Consider the following 19,349-nt stretch of genomic DNA (forward strand, 5'->3'; position numbering starts at 1 on the left):
CTGCAGCGCTTTGCAGAGCAGTTCCCTCATGCTTTAAAAATTTTATTTTCACTTTAGTGTAATTCCAAACATATTTAAATTTTCATAAAAAATAAATAAATACTAATTTGCTCAATTGATATATTAGTAGGGATGTGCTACGGCGGTCGACTAATCAACTAGTTGTCTAACAACTGATCGATCAATTACTAACATTAATATTTTAAGTGGTGGTGGTTTTAATTGGGAGACCCAATTCTATTTATTTATTTTTTTAATCCCCTTTTCTCCCAATTTGGAATGCCCAATTCCCACTACTTAGTAGGTCCTCATGGTGGTGCGTTTACTCACCTCAATCCAGGTGGTGGAGGACAAGTCTCAGTTGCCTCCACTTCTGAGACAGTCAATCCGTGCACCTTATCACGTGGCTCACTGTGCATGACACCACGGAGACTCAAAACACATGGAGGCTCATGCTACTCTCCGCGATCCACGCACAACTTACCACGTGCCCCACTGAGAGCGAGAACCCCTAATCGAGTGAGTGCGTTACCGCGGAGACATAGCGCATGTGGAGGCTTCACACTATTCTCCGCACACCTTGGATTCAAACTCGCGACTCCAGGGGTGATAATCAGTGTTAATACTCACTGAGCTACCCAGGCCCACCTGGGAGACCCAATTCTTGAATAAACTGAGACGAAACTTCTAAAAGAGCATTTTTGTGTGATAACTTGCTTTGCTTAACAGTGAATAACAGTCAGCACAGTAAAACCCGCTGAAAGAAGTTTCTTTTCCATTTATGCACCACTGCTGTTTCAGCACCGCATCAACAATACATTACAAGACGATCACTGTCAGACATTAAATCCTCTGCTGTGAGTAATGTTCCCTTATTTTTTAGGTGCTTTGGAGAGATTAAAGTCTTTTGCTAATTCTGTCTGACACTGTTTAGAAAAGTAGTTGCAGTAAAAAAGGTTAAACTGCTTGATGTTGTTAACTAGATGTGTACCCACAATATTATCTTGCAGTTCTGTGCTTTTGAATACGCAGCAAGGTTCGCACTAAGACTCCCAAGCTCTCCGTTTACATTGAAGCGCGTCATTCTGCAGTAAGGATGCGCATAAGCGGTTATGTGCAGTTCTTTATTGGAGACTTTCTTGTTTCTTACTTTGATAGTTTTGTGCAATAAGATGCTATAGTTATTTAGCCTTTTTATTTGTTGAATATCTGCTAGTTACCATGTTGAAGTGATGTGCTTAGCATCCGTATGTTCCTCTGAAATGCACGTGAATATAACGCAGCCTATATTATACATTATTATCCTTCACACCGAATAGTTGATTATGACAATTGGTAGTTTTGCACATCCCTATATTTTATGGTGCTAGCAATGGCAAGATCACAGCTTCGATTCCTAAGAATAAAAATAAAAACTAATAAAATGTATAACTAAAATGCACTATAAGTCTCTTTGGATAAAAGCATCGGCCAAATGCATGAATGTAAATGCAATAGCCAACACCATTAATGTTGACTGTTCTGGCCATAATAATTTTTATTTGGCATTACATAGGCAATGATCATTGACTGACCTCTGGAAAATGCAGAATCTCCACGTTATACAATCTGCACATAAGGGTGGTATCTTCCACTGTATGCTTATGGGAATCAAACACTGAGCGTTTAGTTTAGTTTAGCATAGTCTATCTTTTCCGTTTCGTTTTGTTCCGGCTGATCCTTTCCATCTCTCAGTGCTAAGCCAGAGAGATCCCCCCCTCTATTGTCTGTGGCTCGCATGTGATTGTTTCGGCTGCACCTCTCGCTGACACATTCACTAATACGGCCGTGCACAAACTGCAACACAGCCTGAATATGCCACAAAATAACACACGGCACATACAGAGGAAGAGAGATTGTATCGAGAAAGGCCTTGAACTTGTTTCTCTTTGTTCCGCCCTGTTTGAATTGAAGGATGGCAAGGTCCTGCTGCATTACGGGATGTGTTTTGATTTGAATACAATCTGCGGTGGGGGCTCAACGGCTCCCTCTGCCCCACCAGCTTTTAACCCGCTTTCACTGAAACCCCCCACCCTCGATAATCGCTCAACCCTCTATGAAAAGCTCTTTGTCGTGGGATAGATTACATTTAACGTGTCCCTGTTGCTCCCCGCCAGCAGGCTTTAGTCTTTGTCCCACAGATCAGTCAGAGAGACAGACACAAGGCTAATACTTGAGCCCGTGGCGTTGCCCAAAGGCAGCGATCAATAAAGCAAACGTTTTACTGCCACCAATTTCAACCTGCTATTGCTAAACGACCAGCACGGATTATTGGGAAACCCGTTAAATGACCATAGAGGTTCATCAGTAACATATAACATTGATCCCACTGAGTGATCCTGAGCTTTGTTATGTCTTAATGTCCATGTGGCAGTAAATGATTGTCTAGTTTAAAATCTACTTGAAAAGAAGAACTGAAGCAGTCAAAAACATCCGAAAATAAAAGCTCCATTTAACTAAAAGTGTGAAATTGAAAAAATGCGACAGCACGTTTTTAAATGATAAAGTGTAATTAAACTTTAAAACCAGGAATTCAGAGAAAATAAAACAGAAAACACGGAATTCGGGAAAAAAATTAAACGGAATTTGGAAAAAAATTAAATGGATTTTATTGGACCCTAAATGCTTTTTTAAACTTATAAGCTTCACATTTCTGCCTTTAAATCCTCCAGAAATTGGCCCCATTCACTTCTATTTCAAGTGCCTCATTAACCTCGATTTTTGGTAATTTTTGGTCATCAAAATGATGTCACAAATGCTGTCAACTGAGCTTAAAAACTGGAAATCTGTATTGATACCCTGCCTAGAAGTTAAATATGTAGCTAATAAAATGCATAGTAATCTATACTATTTGATTAATAATTTTATTACAAACAAATGGGGAAAGTAGCATGCCTGGAGTAGCTATGCACTGCATCAAAAATAGAAGTCTCAATGAGGCACTTACAATGTAGAAAACTCTGTTGATTTTCAATGGGAGCGATCTAATTTTGCTGCATTGTGATGCATCGCATGCATCTCTTATAAACATGGCCTAAGAACTGGTGCCATAACAATCCTGACCTTGTGACAAGCTTTTTAATCTAGACGACTTTACTAGCACTTTAAACACGAGACGTCCAATTCCTGTTACCCATGAGTAGTTTCAACAGTTAAAAAACTCTCACTTGGCCTTCCTGCACTCAGAGGTAAAAAAAACCTCATTGTGGAGAAGTCAAGCATGGTGATCCCAATTCCCCAGACCTGTGGCACAAAAATGACCTGATCTGATGTGGTGCATTCTCATCTCAGGTATACTGGAACATGATATCCAGGATCCCGAGTTTCTTTGCTCTTTTGTGTGGCAACTATTTTGCTAGATGACTACACCTGCCCAGTCTAAGCTGCAAGACAGGTTTAGAGTTAAACTCAAAACTCTTCCTGCTATGTTTTTTCTTTTTCTTTGCCATTGTTTCCATCTTGGCTGATTAAACACTTGAAGTCACCTAGACTTCAGTTGAGGAATTTAAGAAATGTGAAACCAAAACCGGTGGTGAACCAATCCTCACAGGTCAAGCAAAGGTAACGGGACATTGCTTTTGAATAGGTCCGGTGATAAAAGAGTTTATCTGAGAATGGCTGATGAGTCTAGGGGGGAGATATTGGCTCTTCGGAGAAGAGCCACTGTGGTTGTAGTTAAAGAAAGAGTTTATAGTCTTCATTAACTCACCCACATGGTATGACTTTCTTTTGAGGTACACAAAAGGAGATGTTCACACTGCTCTTTTTCATACAATAAAAGTAAACAGTACAAAGAAGTACAATACATCATAAAAATAGCTCATATGATTCATGCAGTATATTCCAAGCTTTCTAAAGCCATATGATAACTTTGTGTGTGAAACAGACCAAAACTGACGTTATTATTTGGTGAAAATCTTTCCGACCTCGCTCGCTCTCAAATATCTTTCGCACTTAAATTGGGCCTCATTCATGAAATAATGGTTTTACAAACCATATTTATTTTACTGAATGCAACAATTTACATTAGAATGGTTTAATGAACGATTTGCGTTGAACAATTTTTTTTTATAAGAATAGATTTACGAACGATTTGCTAGTGAATTTGTGTAAATCATTTGTAAAATCATTCATGCGAAAAAGGCAATTTTCATTAGAATTATTTTACAAATAATTTTCATTGAACTGAAAGCAACAATTTACGGAAGATTGGTTTTACAGTTTGTATTGAACTGAATGAATGTATGCAAAAATGCTTTTACAAATGATTTGCATTTGTGACAGTTTTTAAAAGAATCATTTTATGAACGATTTGAAATGAATAACTTAATTTTTGTAAAACCATTCTTACGTAAATTGTAATATTGATCTGATGTGATTTTTTTTAATCATTTGGATTGAAATGAACAACAATTTTTGCAGAATGGTTTTACAAACAGTTTGTACTGAACTGAATGCAACAATTTTCGTAAAAAATATTTTACAAATGATTTGCGTTGATCTAGTCGACAATTTTTTTTTAGAATAGTTTTATGGACTATTTGTAATGAATTGTGTAAATTGTTTATAAAACCATCCTTACGTAAATTGTCATATAGATCTGAAGTGACAATTTCTTAATCATTTTACGAATATTTGCACTGAACTGAACGCAACAATTTACGTAAAAATGGTTTTGCAGTTTCCATCGAACTAAATGCAACAATTCATGCAAAAAGTTGTTTTACAATTGTTTGATTTGCGCTGAACAAAATTTGACAATTTTAATAAAATTTCAATGATTTGCATGTGTGATGAATGAGACCCATTAGGCCCTTTCCCAATGGCAGTACTAAATCCCGTTTTAGGTACTTTCCACCGGGACTAGTACTTTGTCACTTTCGCACCTAAGGAACTATATTTCCTCCGAGACATTTTTGGGGGATTTTGAGCTCCTACTCTGGAGAAATAAAATAAAACCAACAAAGTATACAAAGAGGATAAACCGTTTCACATATGTGTGTGTGTGTGTGTGTAACTTCATTGGGAGACTCACATTTTTTTTTTTTTCTTTTTCTTCCAATTTGGACTGGCCAATTCCCAATATGCTTTTAAGTCCTCGTGGTCACATAGTGATTCGCCTCAGTCCGGGTGGCGGAGGACAAATCCCAGTTGCCTCCATGTCTGAGATCGTCAACCCGCGCATCTTATCACGTGGCTTGTTGAGCACGTTGCCACGGAGACATAGCGTGTGTGGAGGCTTCACGCCACCCACCGCGGCATCCACGCTCAACTCGCCACGCACCCCACCGAGAACGAACCACATTGTAGTGATCACGAGGAGGTTACCCCATGTGACTCTACCCTCCCTAGCAACCGGGCCCAATTTGGTTGCTTAGGAGACCTGGCTGGAGTCACTCAGCACGCCCTGGGATTCGAACTAGCGAACTCCAGGGGTGGTAGCCAGCGTCTTTACCACTGAGCTACCCAGGCCCCCGGAGACTCACTTTGACTTTTCGTTCAGCTGTACTGTTTGACTATACAGAAAAATTACTACATCCAATTTTTCCCGGGATGACGGATACAAATAATCAGATGTTTATCAAGAGTGGGTAACTGAACTCTATTCTACACTAAACCGTCATGAAGTCTAGTTTAAATGAGGGAAGTATTGCGTGCCCGTTACTGTATGATAATTTGCATCGACGTATTTTTTACGTCAGTGAGTGAGTATTTCAGTACAATAATTCAATTTGAGTAATAAAAGCCTTTATCGTAAAAGATTGTGTTGATAAATAGGTTTATAGTGCTTTCAACATGTTGTCCACTAAATTCAGCGTGTGCTGCGTGGTAGTCTGACCGCTCGTCTCATCTCTCACTACGGCTGCAGCACACACAGCTCTCGCGGCCATGTTAAACTGTAACATGAAGACACAGACTGCATCCGAAAATGGGAAAATGCTGCCTTTGGGGGTTGAGGTAGGATGAAATAAAGTGCTTTTTAAACTGTTCAGAGACCAGTTTCCTTTAGAGTTCCATACATCCAAAAACGCTGTCATTTAAACCATTAACTGATTAGGCATCTGCCTACGTTTTCGGATGCAGCCAAAGCTCATGTAAAATAGCCCAAACAAAAGTGTAACTCCGTTCCTGGCATCATCTGTCGGTGTTGTTGATTTTGGTGTTGTTGATTTCATTGTTGTTGTTCATATTGAATTGCGTGTTCCAACCACGTCAGAAGAAAAATGGTAGATTACGTCAGTACGGTGTTAACTTTTGGCAATGTGAATGCAACAGGGGAAAAGTCTCCTCGGGTGTTCCGTTCCTCGTAAGAGTTCTCATCCATTAAGTTATTAAAGGAAAAGTTCAGGACTGTAGGTGGGAAAGGGCCTATTGTGTGCAGTTTCTCCTTCCCTTTTTCAGTTGCACACAAAAAAAAAAAAGTTCTCACAGGTTTCGTGAATGTGCCAGGTTTGAAGATGCAGAAGCGTGAACGAAATTTATCCAAATCGTAATTTTGGGGGGAACTATGCCTTTAAAATCAGCAAAAAAAAGAGAGAAAAGTTAAAAGGAAAATGCACATGCACTTGCACAGAGAGCATGCAGAACATTTAGCCAGAATTCTGTTCCCAAATAACTTTAGGTTCTCTTTAAAAAGACTGAAAAGTTCTGAGCAGAAGAGAAGAAGGAATACAACACCCACCAGACAGAGACGCCCCTGGTGTCAAGTATATTGTGGCTTTATCAGACCGTTCTCCCTCAGGGGGTCTTTTCCTAATTTCCTCATAAGGCAGCGAGTAAGAACACATTTGATCAGATCTTCTTAAACTAACAGTTCCTGACAGCACAGTCTGAGCGTACAAGCTCCATACACGCCACACATGCCACTGTACTCTGCAGGTCTCTATCCAGCTGTTCACAAAGAGAGTTAAAGTCAACATAATTTAACACATTTAAAATTCTGTCCTAATTTACTCACCCTCTTTTTCTTATGCATACCAAAAAAGGAGAAATTTGAGTGAATATTGCCAGTTGATTGGGATTATCTTTAAACCTTAAAAAAATTGCCTAAAAGTATAAAAAAAGTAGTACATGCAACTTGTGCTTAATATTTAAATTCTCCTAATGGCATATAATAGATCTTGGTAAGAAACAACCCGAAATTTAAGTTTTAAATTTTTAAGTGAAGTCTGAAAAGCAAAGTTAAAGAGCCATTTATTACTCTTTTAAACTTTCTGTAGAATTATATGCACAGATGAATCATACACGATAAGACCAGGAACATTTATTAAAAAGCTGAATAGGGTAAATTCTGATTTCATGTTGACTTTAAAGAAACACACAGTCTGTGCGATAATTATAGTAGAACAGCAATTTTACTTAAACATCCATTAAGCTGATATGCATGAGTTATTCAGGTATTTTTATGAGCGTGTTACACAATGTCATGGAAACATTAACTGATGTTGACGGATTCTCACGTGCCTCTATTAAAGGGAACGACAGGGAGAGTTTAAATAAATAAGGAAAGCTCTAAAATAAACAAAGATGGTCTTCCTTCCTTTCATGAGGGTTTTGAAGGCAATATGCCACAGCTGTCAGCATGTTACCATACCAGCTTCTCCTGGCTTGTCTACACTGATATCTCAGTCAAACCGCTACCTGATCAAAGTGCTAAAGATCAAGTTGACTGCCGGTCTAATCGCCCAAGAATGCAATTAGCACTCATGCTGATCTAAAATTGAGTGGATATCTTATCGTGTAGACTGTTTAAGGATAGGTAACTTTAATGTGCCACTTCTCTGATGCACGGCTCAACATGCACAACACTTATATTTGACATTTGGAGGAAGAGCATTAGAGACGTGATGCAGCTTACTTAGAATGTTTAAACCTGAAGCAAACGAAACCTCTCAACACAATTTCAGAGTAAAAAATTAACCTTTTTTTTTTTTTAACTCATCCCTTGAGATTCTAATAGTTCTGATGAGAATGTGACACTTTTTAACATGTTTATTTCTAAGCAAGGACAATATTTCTAAAGATGTATACAGGTCAGGTTTCATCTTGTCTTTCTCATGGTGTGGTTTGAGAAAGCTACATCCTACAGCAGTTTGATTTGAGAGGGGAAATACATCAGATGATGGAAAGCAGTAATATGCTTCATCTGTTGCCAACTTCCTCTGAAACTGGTACAGACTAATTTATGCTGGTTAATGTTGTTTTAGTGATGGTCCATATTGATGTTTGCTGGTTAGCGCTGGTCCAGACTGATCTATGCTTGTATAGTACTGGACCAAACTGATTTATACTGGTTAATGCTGGTCCAGACTGATTAATGCTGGTCTGGCCTGATTTAAGATGGTTAGTGCTGGTACAGACTGATTTATGCTGGTTGATGTTGGTTTAGTGATGGTCCAGATTGATGTATGCTGGTTAGCGCTGGTCCAGACTGATCTATGCTGGTTTAGTACTGGACCAAACTGATTTATACTGGTTAATGCTGGTCCAGACTGATTAATGCTGGTCTGGCCTGATTTAAGCTGGTTAGTGCCGGTGCAGACTGATTTATGCTGGTTGATGTTGGTTTAGTGATGTTCCAGATTGATGTTTGCTGGTTAGCGCTGGTCGAGTCTGATCTATGCTGGTTAAGTGCTGGACCAAAACTGATTTATACTGGTTAATGCTGGTCCAGACTGATTAATGCTGGTCTGGCCTGATTTAAGATGGTTAGTGCCGGTGCAGACTGATTTATGCTGGTTGATGTTGGTTTAGTGATGTTCCAGATTGATGTATGCTGGTTAGCGCTGGTCGAGTCTGATCTATGCTGGTTAAGTGCTGGACCAAAACTGATTTATACTAGTTAATGCTGGTCCAGACTGATTAATGCTGGTTCGACCTGATTTAAGATGGTTAGTGCTGGTACAGAATGATTTATGCTGCTGGGTGTTGGTTTAGTGATGGTCCAGATTGATGTTTGCTGGTTAGCGCTGGTACAGACTGTTCTATGCTGGTTTGGTGCTGGACCAAACTGATTTATACTGGTTAATGCTGGTCCAGACTGATTAATGCTGGTCTGGCCTGATTTAAGATGGTTAGTGCTGGTACAGACTGATTTATGCTGGTTGATGTTGGTTTAGTGATGTTCCAGATTGATGTATGCTGGTTAGCGCTGGTCGAGTCTGATCTATGCTGGTTAAGTGCTGGACCAAAACTGATTTATACTAGTTAATGCTGGTCCAGACTGATTAATGCTGGTTCGACCTGATTTAAGATGGTTAGTGCTGGTACAGAATGATTTATGCTGCTGGGTGTTGGTTTAGTGATGGTCCAGATTGATGTTTGCTGGTTAGCGCTGGTACAGACTGTTCTATGCTGGTTTGGTGCTGGACCAAACTGATTTATACTGGTTAATGCTGGTCCAGACTGATTAATGCTGGTTCGGCCTGATTTAAGCTGGTTATTGCTGGTACAGACTGATTTATGCTGGTTGGTGTTGTTTTAGTGATGGTCCAGATTGATGTATGCTGGTTAGTGCTGGTCCAGACTGATCTATGCTGGTTTAGTGCTGGACCAAACTGATTTATGCTGGTTAATGCTGGTCCAGACTGATTTATACTCTCTAAGCAAGGACAATATTTCTAAAGATGTATACAGGTCAGGTTTCATCTTGTCTTTCTCGTGGTGTGGCTTGAGAAAGCTACATCCTACAGCAGTTTGATTTGAGAGGGGAAATACATCAGATGATGGAAAGCAGTAATTTGCATCATCTGTTGCCAACTTCCTCTGACACTGGGCTAAAATTAAAAAGAGATAGAGCATTGAAAATGGGAAATTAAAGTTACTGAGCTTTCTTTTCCTTTTTTTCCTTCCTTGCCTTTCATCTTCCTTTTTTCTTCCTTTGTTGTCCTTCCTTCCACTCTGTCTTTCTTCGCATCTTCCTTCCTTCTTTCTATCCTGTCTTCCTTCTTTCCCATCTTCCTTCCTTCCTTTACTTCCTTTTTTCCTTCCACCCTTTCTTCCTTCTTTTCCATTTTCCTTCCTTCTACTTCCTTCTTTCCTTCCATTTAGTCTTCCTTCTATTTCCTTCTTTCCGTCCATCCTTTCTTCCTTCTTCCATCCTTTGTCTGTCTGTCTTCCTTCCTTCCATCCATCATGTCTTCCTTCTTTTCTTCAACACCCTTCTTACCTCCCATTCTGTTCACCTTCCTTCCATCCTTTCTCTTCCTTTCTTCTTTTGTCTTGCTTCCTTCCTTCCATCCTTCATCTTTCTTCCTCCCTAACTTCCATCCTATCTTCCTTCTTTTCTTCTACTTCCTTCCATCCTTTGTCTTTCTTTCCATCCTGTCTTCCTTCTTTCTATACTTTGTCTTCCTTCCTCTCTTCCTTCCTTTGTCTTCCTTCCTTCCTTCTTTCCTTTCCCTCCCTCCTGACTGTTTGTTTGTTTTATTTAGGCATAGTTTTAAATACTTAAAACTGGAATAATCAGGAATATAATATTTTTTTTCCTTTTCTCAGATCTCCTTTGTAACACATGACTCATTATCTAAGCATCAGAGCACAAATGTTGACTGACTTTGCATTAGTTTTCTCTTGTGTGCTGATAAAAACCACGTGTTAGGTCAAGAGGGCCTCATCTGTGAACCAACTGCTCTTCCTTTCCAGACTGACACATCAGATCCCAATGGGAAACATGGAAATTTCCATCTGACATCCTATCAAAATCATTCAAGCGATTCCAACCCAGTGTTAATGAGCCCAAATGAGAGGTCTTGCTTGCTTTTACAAAACAGTACAATGGTGGTACCACAGTACAGAAATGGTATCAGATGATAATACCCTGTTACTTAATGATTACCATATTTATATTCACTCCAAGGTATTTCAAAGAATGCCATGGTACCACTATCATGGTACATGTACAAAAAGCCATGGTATTAACAGTGTGAACTGAAACCAGAGGTGATTTCACTGTCCAGTGCTGATATTGATAACTAGAGAATATATATATATATATATAAACACCACACTGTATTTACATATATAAATAGGAAGTTAATGGTACGTAAAGAGAACCACTATGCACAACCTAAAACAAACATTCTATTTCTGTAAAAAACTAAAATAATTTTTTTTTAAAGATATTGCACATTCTCGGTCTACATTAGCATTTGGTAGATTTTGAAACCAACACAAAAGAGAGCTAGCGCTTCTGTTAATCTACCAAGTGGACGTGGATATTGGATCTTAAATGGCAAAAAATGTATGATTTATTAGTAAGATTAGATTTATTAGTCTATCACATCAAGAATGTTTGGTGTGAATTACTGCGGAAAAAGGAGGCTGTGAGTGATGAAAACTCATTGTCTTTTGTTTTTCCATGACACAATGAAGGAATACTTTCTGGTATAAATCTATTATTCCTGACCTTCTTTCCATTCTTAAAGCTCCCCTTCCAAAAACAATTTTCCCTCTTACTGGGTCAAATCCATTGGATTCTCAACTAAGTCATGCAGCCCCTAACCACCCTGCAACAGTTGAACCCCACCCCTCTTAATCCAGGGTCCCGCTCAATACCCATAACACCCATGGGCTGTTACGTTCGCCCTCCCCTCCTCCCTCCCTGTCTCCTTTCTCTCTGCATCATTACGGGTGCGCCCTGGCTCACCCCAACCCCTTTTCTCCTTCCTCCGTCTCTGCCACACACAGACGCAGAAATACACTCTACATAATTACAGGGCACTTGTTTGGGTGGGTCATTTATATGGGGATATTTGTTTAACAACACAATACCCCTCCCCCTTCAATAAATTCCAGAGCACGACCCCTCCTTCACAAGCACCGGGGTAAACGGCTGTATTACCCCGCCAAGCACCTCTCTGGGAACGCGTAAAGGACACAAACAGCCTCAAAAGTGATTTCAAGCGAGTTCTCACTGAATTACTCAGGAAATCAGCCTTTTGCAGGCTGTGTGTCCTCACCTCTTGGAGAAACAACAACAGGACTATTATAGTGTATTGAGTGGATAAATACTTGCGGATATGGCCTCCATAGTCTATACAAGTGGTCATAAATCAGGAAAACTAGTTTTAAAGCATCCAATGGTGTCTTTGTGCCATTGTAATAAAACTTTTAAAAGCTTTCAGTAACCAAGCAGCCAGTGTTCACAAATCAAACTGCACCTAAGATGATGCTTCCCGCAAATGAAGCTTTTTGAGTTGATTATTCTTATAGTTCTTATTGTTCACCTCAAATAGTGAAAGTTATGTCACTTACTTGCCCTCATATTGTTTCAAACCCATATGACTTTCACAAAATGTGAATTTTGTCCTTACTGGGTGTATTTGCTGCTCTGTCAAGCTCGAAAAGGACAAAAAACAAAAAAAAAACCCACCATAAAACCCAAGTAAAAGTAATTGATCATGTACCATATTCCAAAGTCTTCTGAAGCCATACGATCACATTGTTTGATGAACATAATGAAATTTAAGTTGCTTTTCACTCTCAAATTAAATCGCTGATTTGCAAGATGCTTGCAAGACACACAAAAAAATGAGGTTTGATGTTACTGACACGTGTTTGATTTCAGTGCTTTATAAATGATCTGATTTGAGAGTGAAACAGATTTATATTCCATTCTGTTCATCACATAAAGTCATCGTATCACTTCAGAAGACTTGAAAAATAGTCATATGGACAATGTTTATTTGGTACATTTATTGGAGCTTGGCAGTCCCTGGTCATTATGCTTTCGTTGTATGGAAAAGAGCAAAGCATCTCTTCTAGTGTTCCAAAAAAGAAAGTCATACAGGTTTGTGATAACATGGGGAGAGTCAATAATGACAGAATTTTCATTTTTGGTTGAACTATTCCTTTTAATAGAATTAAATGATAAACATGTGACTGACACATAAAAGCCAAAGTCTTAAAAGTCTCTCCAGCAGATTTGTGACTGAATATTAATGGAAAACTGATTTATGTTTAAGGTGACACTCACCTCTATAGTTCGGATGCACTCGTGGTGTGTAGCCGCCGAATTTAATGAGGATGGGGACGTTGTATCCCAGCCGGACCCACTCCACCACATGCAAGGGGAAGAGATTCGGGGTGGTGGCCCCTTCAGATGGAGGCGTCAGGCTGCAACCTAGCTCGGCAAAACCCCCGACCCTTCCCTGGACCACCGATTCAGCACTCAGAGAGGGACCTGAGAGATTTAACAATAGACACATGAATTCAACCTGCATAACAGGAATATTATTGATCTTTTCTCTGCTGAAAAGACCAACTTGAATTTCCAAGCTCGTTCAGACTGACTTATGTTGTTTAATGCTGGTACGGTCTGATTTAAGCTGGTTAGTGCTGGTACATGTTGGTCCAGTCTGATCTATGCTGGTTTAGTGCTGGACCAAACTGATTTATACATACTGTTTAATGCTGGTCCAGACTGATTAATGCTGGTCCAGCCTGTTTTAAGCTGGTTAGTGCTGGTGCAGACTGATTTATGCTGGTTGGTGTTGTTTTAGTGATGGTCCAGATTGATGTTTGCTAGTTAGTGCTGGTCCAGACTGATCTATGCTTGTTTAGTGCTGGACCAAACTGATTTATACATACTGGTTAATGATGGTCCAGACTGATTAATGCTGGTCTGGCCTGATTTAAGATAGTTAGAGCTGGTACAGACTGATTTATGCTGGTTGGTGTTGGTTTAGTGATGGTCCAGATTTATGTATGTTGGTTAGCGCAGGTCCAGACTGATCTATGCTGGTTTAGTACTGGACCAAACTGATTTATACTGGTTAATGCTGGTCTGGCCTGATTTTAGATGGTTAGAACTGGTACACACTGATTTATGCTGGTTGGTGTTGGTTTAGTGATTGTCCAGATTGATGTATGCTGGTTAGCGCTGGTCCAGACTGATCTATGCTGGTTTAGGTCTGTACCAAACTGATTTATACTGGTTAATGCTGGTCCAGACTAATTAATGCTGGTCCAACCTGATTTAAGATGGTTAGTGCTGGTACAGACTGATTTATGCTGGTTGGTGTTGGTTTAGTGATGGTCCAGATTGATGTATGTTGGTTAGCGCTGGTCCAGACTGATCTATGCTGGTTTAGTACTGGACCAAACTGATTTATACTGGTTAATGCTGGTCTGGCCTGATTTTAGATGGTTAGAACTGGTACACACTGATTTATGCTGGTTGGTGTTGGTTTAGTGATTGTCCAGATTGATGTATGCTGGTTAGCGCTGGTCCAGACTGATCTATGCTGGTTTAGGTCTGTACCAAACTGATTTATACTGGTTAATGCTGGTCCAGACTAATTAATGCTGGTCCAACCTGATTTAAGATGGTTAGTGCTGGTACAGACTGATTTATGTTGGTTGGTGTTGGTTAGTGATGGTCCAGATTGATGTTTGCTGGTTAGCGCTGGTCCAGACTGATCTATGCTGGTTTAGTGCTGGACCAAACTGATTTATACTGGTTAATGCTGGTCCAGCCTGATTTAAGCTGGTTAGTACTGGTACAAATTGATTTATGCTGGTTAGTGCTGGTCCAGACTTATTTCTACTGATTTATGCTGGTTTAGCGCTGGTCCAGACTGATTTATGCAGTTACATGCTGGTCCAGACTGATTTATTAGTGCTAGTCCAGAGTGATTTCTACTGGTTAAGGCTTGTTTAGTGCTAGACCAGACTGATTTCTAATGGTAAATGTTGGTCCAAAGAGATTTCTACAGTTTAGTGCTGGTCCAGTTTGATTTATGCTGGTTTAGTGCTGGACCAGACTGATTTCTAATGGTAAATCCTCGTCCAGACTGATTTATGCTGGTTGGTGTTGGTTTAGTGATGGTCCAGATTGATGTATGCCAGTTAGTGCTGGTCCAGACTGATCTATGCTGGTTTAGTGCTGGACCAAACTGATTTATACTGGTTAATGCTGGTCCAGACTGATTTATGGTGGTCCGGGCTGATTTAGGCTGGTAAATGCTGGTCTAGGCTGATGTATTAGTGCTGATCTAGATTGATTTCTACTGGTTAATGCTGGTTTAGTGCTGGACCAGACTGATTTGTAATGGTTAATGTTGGTCCAGAGTGATTTCTACAGTTTAGTGATGGTCCAGTTTGATTTATGCTGGTTAGTGCTGGTCCAGAATTATTTCTACTGATTTATGCTGGTTTAGTGCTGGTCCAGACTGATTTATGCAGGTACATGCTGGTCCAGAGTGATTTCTACTGGTTAATGCTGATACAGTTTAGTGCTGGTTCAGTTTGATTTATGTTGGTTTAGTGTTGGACCAGACTGATTTCTAATGGTTAATGCTGGTCTAGAGTGATTTTAACAGTTAGTGCTGGTGCAGACTTATTTCTACTGATTTATGCTGGTTTAGTGCTGGTCCAGAGTGATTTCTACAGGTTCGTGCTGGTTTAATGCTGGTCCAGATTGATTTATGCTGGTTAGTGCTGGCCCAGACTGAAATATGCTGGTTTAGTGCTGGACCAAACTGATTTATAGAATCAGAATCAGCTTTATTGCCAAGTATGCTTACACATACAAGGAATTTGTCTTGGTGACAGTAGCTTCCAGTGCACAAACAATACAACAAGACAGAGATAATAATTAAAAAATAGAATAAAATGAAAAAGTGAATAGAAAATAAAGTATATTTTCTATTGTACAAAACTGCTTATTGTACAAAAGTAAACAAAAACATTGTCACAAAAAAAAAAAAAAAAAAAAAAAAATCAGACATTGATTTACTTGAAAATCATTGGTCCAAAAATAATGTAATTATTAACATGACAAACTACATAGGAAAATTTGGATGAACTAGAATTTCCAATTTTTTATTTAGACGAATATATAGACGTGTGTGTGTGTATATATATATATATATATATATATATATATATACACACACACACACACACACACGTATGTACAATATACAAATTCAAATCTGTTATATACAGAAGCAAGGGACTGTAAATGGCAGAAGGTATGGTACGGTATGTTGGATATAAATAGACTAAGCTGTGTATTGCACATTAATTATTGCTCAATGGGGCAGTTTTAACTGTTCGTGAGATGGATAGCCTGAGGGAAAAAACTGTTCCTGTGCCTGAAAGTTCTGGTGCTCAGTGCTCTGTAGCACCTGCCAGAAGGCAACAGTTCAAAAAGGTAGTGGGCAGGGTGAGTGGGGTCCAGAGTGATTTTTCCAGCCTTTCTCCTCACTCTGGAAGTGTACAGTTCTTGAAGGGAGGGCAAGGGGCAACCAATAATCTTCTCAGCAGTCCGAACTGTCCTTTGTAATCTTCTGATATCCGATTGCATAGCTGCACTAAACCAGACAGTTACTGAAGTGCAGAGGACAGCCTCAATGACTGCTGAGTAGAACTGTATCAGCAGCGCCTGTGGCAGTTGGCAAAGGAAGTACAACCTCTGCTGGGCCTTTTTCACAATGGAGTCAATGTGGGTCTCCCACTTCAGGTCCTGTGAGATGGTAGTGCCCAGGAACCTGAATGACTCCACTGCTGCCACAGTGATGTTTAAATATATACTGATTATTGCTGGTCCAGAGTGATTTCAACAGTTTCGTGCTGGTTTAGTGCTGGTCCAGACTGATTTATTCTGCTTAGTGCTGGTCCAGACTGAACTATGCTGGTTTAGCACTGGACCAAACTGATTTATACTGGTTAATGCTGGTCCAGACTGATTTATATGTGCTGATCCAGAGTGATTCTCCAGGTTCGTGCTGATTTAGTGATGGCCCAGATTGATTTATTCTAGTTAGTGCTGGTCCAGACTAAACTATTCTGGTTTAGTGCTGGACCAAACTGTTTTATACTGGTTAGTGCTGGTCCAGACTGATTTATGCTGGTTTAAGATGGTCCAGATTGATCTATACTGGTTTAGTCCTGGATCACAAAGATTCAAACTGGTAAATGCTGGTCCAGATTAATTTATGCTAGTTTAGTGCTGGATCATACTTATGTCCTGTATGCTGGTTCATTCCTGGTCCAGACTGATTAATGCTGGTTTTGTGCTGGATCAGATTGATTTACATGAGTAAGGCTGGTCTAGACACATTTTTTACCAATTTATGCTGGCTTAGTGCTGGTCCAGACTGAACTATTCTGGTTTAGTGCTGGATCAAACTGTTTTATACTGGTTAATGCTGGTGCAGACTGATTCCTACTAATTAGTGCAGGTCCAGACTGATTTATGCTGGTTTAAGATGGTCCAGATTGATCTATACTGGTTTAGTCCTGGATCACACAGATTTAAACTGGTAAATGTTGGTCCAGATTGATTTATGCTAGTTTAGTGCAGAATCATACTTATGTCCTGTATGTTGGTTTAGTCCTGGTCCAGACTGATTAATGCTGGTTTTGTGCTGGATCAGAGTGATTTACATGGGTAAGGCTGGTCTAGACACATTTTTTTACCAATTTATGCTGGCATAGTGCTGGTCCAGACTGATTTATGCTGGTAAGAGTTGGTTTGGTACTGATCTAGCTGATCAATCAGCATAGCCATAGTGTTGACCCAAGTAAGTCTCACTGGTTAGAATAGTTAAAAAGCCTGGTCGGGAGACCAACACCCAAATCAGAAAATATGCAACTAAATTTATATGGCTTCTTTTCAGCAGGGACTGCTGTGTATAAAGTCAGAATTCATTAATTCCTCATTAAGATAACTAAATTAATTTTTCTTAGAAAAGACATTAACAATAAATCTGTCACCTGTTTGACACTTGACATGTGTTTTCTGTTTGTGCTCACACTAGATCAAATACACAATGAGGTAAACATCAGTATTTGTCATTAGTCATAATTGCTGCAGTTACAATGTGTACTTAAGAAAAACAGCAATGTTTGGAAGGTTTGTCTGAATTTAATCTGTGGATACTGTAAATAAAATTAGGGAGACATTCTGCAGCCTGACTGATTGACGGAACACAGACAGGAGCGAGTGCCAAAAGGAGAAAGTAAAATGGAAAATAAGATGTGACACAAAAGAAAAGCAGGAGGGTAATGTCACAAACACACTAAATGGGGGTAATGCAAAACCAGATTAAGGGGGTTGCTGGGGAGATGACATGCATGTAAATTAACATACAGCATGTTATTATGTTGGACGCCTCAGTCTTTTTTTTTTTTTTTAAATGAAACACTTTCTCTCCTAGCAGGAGACTCTAACAGCAGTGGTTCTCAACTGGTTTCGCTTCAGAATCCAGATTTTACATCAAGTGGCGACCCAACAGAATACCAAAATTGCTTATTGTACAAAAGTAAACAAAAACATTGTCAAAAAAAAAAAAAAAGAAAAAAAAATCAGACACTGATTTACTTGAACATCATTGGTCCAAAAATAATTTAATTATTAACATGACAAACTACATAGGAACATTTGGATGAACTAGAATTTCCAATTTTTTATTTAGACGAATTTGCACCAAAATATCAGAGTTTGATTGGACATACAACCTTTGATGTCTGGAACAAAGGATATAGAATGCAATTTCACCTCTTTATTTTGCTACAATAACAATGCATGGATATTTGGTTAGTTGCATTTTAATATTTGAATTTATCATTGTTTTTACCCTACTGTTCACTACCTTACTCCATTTTTGGGTCATGACCCACCAGTTGAGAACCACTGATCTAGACTGTGAGAAATGATGTGTAGACCCATTTTAGCGGTTTTGCACCCCAGGTCACCATCCCTTAGGCCAGATCTACCCCAGTACCTCGTCTCACCCTGAAAATAAGGGTAATCTCTCAAAGATGATGCTTGCTGACAGAACAGAGACACATAACCCCCCCTCCTATGACCCGGGACCCCCTGGGGCGCACACATGGTCAGCTATCTCGAAGAATCAAACCCCATGATGAAAACGTGCCCGGAGAGAAGGGAAAATCTAAATCCCAGATTGGTCCAAATCTGGATTTATAGATTAAATTTTTTGCAGAGGATTTGATTCCCTTTCCCCTAAATGTTTGGGGTGTTTCCCCCCTTAATACCGGCACTAACACTCTTACTGTCCCGGGAATGTTTACTTGCCAGATTGTGAGCCATAAGGAACATAAAGAGTTGTCTGTTGTCTGAATGGTATTAACCCTTCTACCAAACGTGTTCTGTGAGTAAGCAGTGCTGAACCGAACCCCTGGTGTGCTGTTGAGATTGTGGTCATGCTTGTACTAAAATAATTAACCAAATCTCATAGACAAACGTTTATTTTAGACAGGACAAGTTTGGGTTTGGTGGAGGGGTGAGAACTTTAAAAACACCAGCAGAGGATTCATGGAGAGAAAGAAAACAGGGC

The 19,349-nt window shown here is 39.5% G+C and overlaps 1 protein-coding gene across 1 annotated transcript in view; it reads right to left on the bottom strand.

The window, feature by feature from the left end:
- Positions 1-19,349, bottom strand: part of igsf9b (immunoglobulin superfamily, member 9b) — a 76,638-nt gene that overhangs the window by 34,515 nt on the left and 22,774 nt on the right. The window contains exon 3 of the mRNA XM_051654113.1: positions 13,016-13,222. Coding sequence (XP_051510073.1) covers positions 13,016-13,222 — 207 coding nt within the window. The remainder of the gene's footprint in view (positions 1-13,015; positions 13,223-19,349) is intronic.

Source organism: Myxocyprinus asiaticus, chromosome 24, assembly GCF_019703515.2.
Source record: "Myxocyprinus asiaticus isolate MX2 ecotype Aquarium Trade chromosome 24, UBuf_Myxa_2, whole genome shotgun sequence".
Lineage (NCBI taxonomy): Eukaryota > Metazoa > Chordata > Actinopteri > Cypriniformes > Catostomidae > Myxocyprinus > Myxocyprinus asiaticus.